This window comes from Rhinolophus sinicus, chromosome 2, assembly GCF_057876585.1.
Source record: "Rhinolophus sinicus isolate RSI-liver-muscle chromosome 2, RSI-T2T, whole genome shotgun sequence".
NCBI classification, from domain to species: Eukaryota; Metazoa; Chordata; class Mammalia; order Chiroptera; family Rhinolophidae; genus Rhinolophus; species Rhinolophus sinicus.
The window spans coordinates 94,379,403-94,383,516 of record NC_142502.1 but is presented as its reverse complement, the minus strand read 5'-3'; the positions used below and the strand labels follow the sequence as shown (position 1 = coordinate 94,383,516).

At 49.5% G+C, this 4,114-nt stretch overlaps 1 protein-coding gene across 1 annotated transcript; it reads right to left on the bottom strand.

Moving 5' to 3' along the window:
- Positions 1-3,662: 3,662 nt before the first annotated feature.
- Positions 3,663-3,890, bottom strand: LOC109448890 (thymosin beta-4-like). Its single transcript, XM_088794311.1, has one exon. The coding sequence runs from the start codon at positions 3,888-3,890 to the stop codon at positions 3,756-3,758; it is 135 nt and encodes a 44-aa protein (XP_088650437.1). The 3' UTR covers positions 3,663-3,755.
- Positions 3,891-4,114: the final 224 nt, after the last annotated feature.

Here is a 4,114-nt window from a genome sequence, read left to right as displayed (position 1 = left end):
GGAGAAGGGATGGCTAGGAGCAGAAACGGAGTGGGATGTGGCTGTGTCACTCCCTTCAAGGCCTTGACTAAAGGCCACCACCTGGTTAAAATGTCCCCATCTCAAACCTCTCCAGCGGGGCCAAGCGCAGGCAAGAGGGAAGAGGTCAGAGAGGGCGGTTGCCCAGACTTGGCCTCAGACCTCATCTTCTGAGGGTTGGTTGCACAGGGTTAATCTTGGGACTGGCCAGGGTCTTTCATTGGTTTAGAAAGAGGAGTGTGCAAGCTGGAGGCAGGGTTGGTAGAAGAAGGGGAACAGACAGATATGAGCATATCTGATCTCAGGAAAGGTCTTGAGGACACCACTAAAGGGAGGCTCCTCATATAAGGACAAGCAGTATTTGATAAAGTGGCTCCATCCAAGCATCCCCAGCCTTCTGCCCAAGGTGAGCCAGAGGATTCATAGGGGAAGGGTAGAGCAGGGCAGAGAGCAGCAGAGGAGACGTGGGGCATCTCCTTAGACAGCACAGAGGTGCTTCATGGCCGGCCCAGATTCCTGCCAATGGGAGAGCTATGTCTAGAATATCAGAGCTCTTCTCCCAAGTGGGGAGCATGAGGCTCTCAGGGAGCCCCTGTGGTGGGACCAGAAGGAGAATCTGGGAACCAGTTCTGATGTTCCCATCAGCTTTCAAAACATTGATTGCTTTAATTCCCAAAGCATTCTGGGAATTGGTTCTCTGCTCTGTATCATTTTACAGGTGGGGAGTCAGGAAACATATTGTGAAAACAGATGAACTTGGACAGAGGGATTTCGGTTCCCCATATTCTGCCTCCCAAAGTGACTATGAAACCTTGTGCCCTGCTTCTGCTCTTGCCCCTGATAATTGGGGGTCTGATCCCAGCTCAGTCATTTTCTACCTGGAAGGCAAGTCATCCCACCATTCTGAGCCTTGCTCTTCTCAGGCATTGCTTGGTGGGCTGTGTGAGGATCAAAGATAACAGATGTGGGCTGGTTCTGTGTCAGCCACATTATCAGTGCTCAGGTAGCTGTTCATATTGGTCTGAGTAATAGTGGGAAGCACTCACTTGGTGCTCACCAGGCGTCAGGAGTCCTGCTCGGCAATGTACACACTACAGCCCATTCACCCCTTAGCCTATTTCCCAGGTGAGGACACGGAATACAGAGAAGCTCGATGTCTTGCTAGTATGTGGAGAGCTGGGATTTGAATCCAGGTGGGCAGGCTCCAGAATCCATACTTGTTCTACTGCCTCTGTCCACAGGTACAATTTATAGTAAGGCTAGAAACCAACCCTCTTTCCTAGCGCAGGTAAAACTGGTGGCATTGACATGGTTTGCCGTGGAGTCCCCATCCTCTCTCCCTGAGCTGCCCCTTTCCTTTTGTGGTGGGCCAGACACCCAGAACACTTGATATTTCCCATGTTTTTGCCCCTTGGCTCCTGGATGCCTGGTGTGGTTCGAGGCACTCTGAATACATCTTCTCTTCCCCTCCTCTGGCGGCTCTGTGAGGGTGGTCATCCTCTCCCAATTTACAGACGGGAAATCACACACTTTGGACCACCCAGCGTGGCCTCCCTTTTTCGAGAGTCCTGTTTCCTGAGGGAGAATATTCCAGCGAGGGGAATAGCATGCAAGGAAGCTCTGAGGCATCATGGCCCTTTGGAGAATCTGCAAGTGTCTACATGGTATGCACAGGAGGAGAGGAGAACTCAGGGAGCGAGGAGATCGGACTATCCTCTCTTTGCTCAGCACGAGCACAAAGGGCTGTGGTGACGCTGTTCATCCTCACACCACCCTCCCTGTAGTACCTGCCCTGGTTACAAAACCTTCCTATTTACCTCTGTGTCTGTTTCCAGGGTGGGCTCAGGGAGACCAGCGTCCCACAAGTGCAGATGGGGGAGGCCTAGGTCTTATTTTCCAGGTCCTCCTCTGGGCTACAGTGGATGTAACTTGATTTTTAGTGATGCAGATCACAGGATGGGGCTTCTTGGGAGAGAGGAGCCATGTCCAGGTAGCTTCCAGGAGGAGGCTGGGCTACCTTGGGGCGACATGGAGGCAGCCTGAAGACGTGCTGAGTGAGGCACAAGAGGGTTTGTCGCTGAAGGGGAGGAGGAGGAAGATGCTGGCAGAGAAATGAGGTGGTCATGGTACCCTCCTCACTCCCACCCCTGGGATCGACAGGCTGAGTGAATCACAACCAGCCAGCCCATCCCGGCTAGCTCCTGTTTGAACTCACCTCTATGGGTTTCCTTATTGGCTTTCAAGTGAGAATCTGTGTGGCCATTATGATGTTCTTACCTTCAAGTCTCTGAGACTCTTTGCCTCAGTGAAGAAGGGTCAGCCCCGTAATCTAGAGTTGTGGTTTATGGACCCAAATTTTCCAGATTTCTGATTGCCAGTCTTGTGCTCTGAGGCAGAAAAAGCTGTGGGTTCCATGATTTCCAAAATGTCCACAGCTACCCTGCATCTTCCCAGTCCTGAATGAACTCGAGTCCGAGAAAGTGGCCTTCGTCCTGAGTCTCAGCTGGATCAAGCCTGCATTCCCAATTCAGAGGGACCCCAGCATAGCAACTCTGTGTCCCGGAATTTCCAAGAAGTCTTGATTTCAAACAGCCTGCTGTGTTGGGAGACCATGTATTAGGCCAGTGCCAGATGAATGTGTCCTGATTTTTGTTTCAGAAAATATGGTCAGCATAAGTGGAGAGAGAGAAATTGGAAAGGACAGTAATTGGAGCCTGGTCCTGGACATGAGGTGGAAACCACAGAGAGAGGCTCCGTTTCAGTTTGCTTAACAGCAGCTATCACAGCCTATCAGGGTAGAGGGGCCGTCAACGTCAAGGTCTTGTTCAGCCTCAGTCTTTCCATAAACATGTCCTGGCTGCTTTGAGTGCTGGCTCAAAGTCAGAGAGACAAAGGTTTGAATCCTAGCTGTGCTACTTCCTAACTATGACCTTGGGCAAAATGCTTAACTTCAATCTCCGCACTGTGTAAACCTGGAAAAATAATGGTACTTAATACTGCAGGGTTGTTTTTAGGGTTAAACAAACAAATGACTAGAAATATATTAGCCCGACATCTGGTTCCATAATGGTTACCGTACCCTTCTTCCTCACTGTGTGTGTGGCACTGTGCTGGGTGTGGGGACACCAGAGTGAACAAATCCTGGCGTGTGGAAGACACTGCTCATTGCCTGCCCTTTATCCAAGCTGTCTCCCACCCTCCTTCCCTCTCTCCTTCTCTTTCTCTTCTGCTCTTCCCTCCCTCCCTCTTTTCTTTCCATGATGGGCCCTTGTTTATTCAGGGTGGCACAGTATCCCTCTAAAAATCACTATGTCCCCATTTTCTTTTTTTCTGGTTTTAAAAACTTTGTATTTGCATTATTTAAAAAATTGTGCATTCCAACAATTAAAATTACTTTAACAACAACAACAAAACATGGCACTCTGATGAAATTGCATTTACAGCCTGCAGGACACCTGGGACCACCTTGGTGTTTACTCTAGATTTCACTGTCATCCCACCCGGCTTCTGCCTTCACCAACACGCAAGTTCTTTTCCTTCCCTACCAGCCAGCCAGGCGTATGGGAGAGGCAGGTACGGCCTTTGCTGTCAGTAGTTCTGATGTGAAAGAGGGTAGCGTAGTCATCTTAGACTTGATCCAATCTCTTTGCATCTTACAAAGTTAAACGGCTAAAAGAAGTAAAATAAGAAGGCAATGCTTGTGGAATGTACAGTGCGTATTAGCGGTGCGTGCCTCATTACGATTCGCCTGCTTGCTTCTTCCGTGCAATGGTTTCTTTTGAAGGCCGTGGATTTTTCTCTTGCGTTTCTGTCTTCTTCCATTTCGATTTACTGAATTTCTCAATCTCAGCCATATCGGGTTTGTTAGACATGGTTGCAAAGGAAGCACAGTGAGACATGCGAGCGAGTGGCGTCAGATCTGCTCAGTGGTGGTCGCGGAGTCCCCATTTTTTTTTTTTTTTCCTGATGGAGAAGATGGTCATCTGATGTGATTTGGGCCAATGAAATGTAGGTGGGAGTCATTGGGTGGGATCTAGCAAGACTCTTTAAAAGGAGACGATGCTAGAGGTAGAGTAGCCACCTCCAACACTGATGG

Bases quoted from the DNA above. Each gene is read 5' to 3' on its own strand.
- LOC109448890 (XM_088794311.1), bottom strand. From the start codon at position 3,890: ATGTCTAACAAACCCGATATGGCTGAGATTGAGAAATTCAGTAAATCG.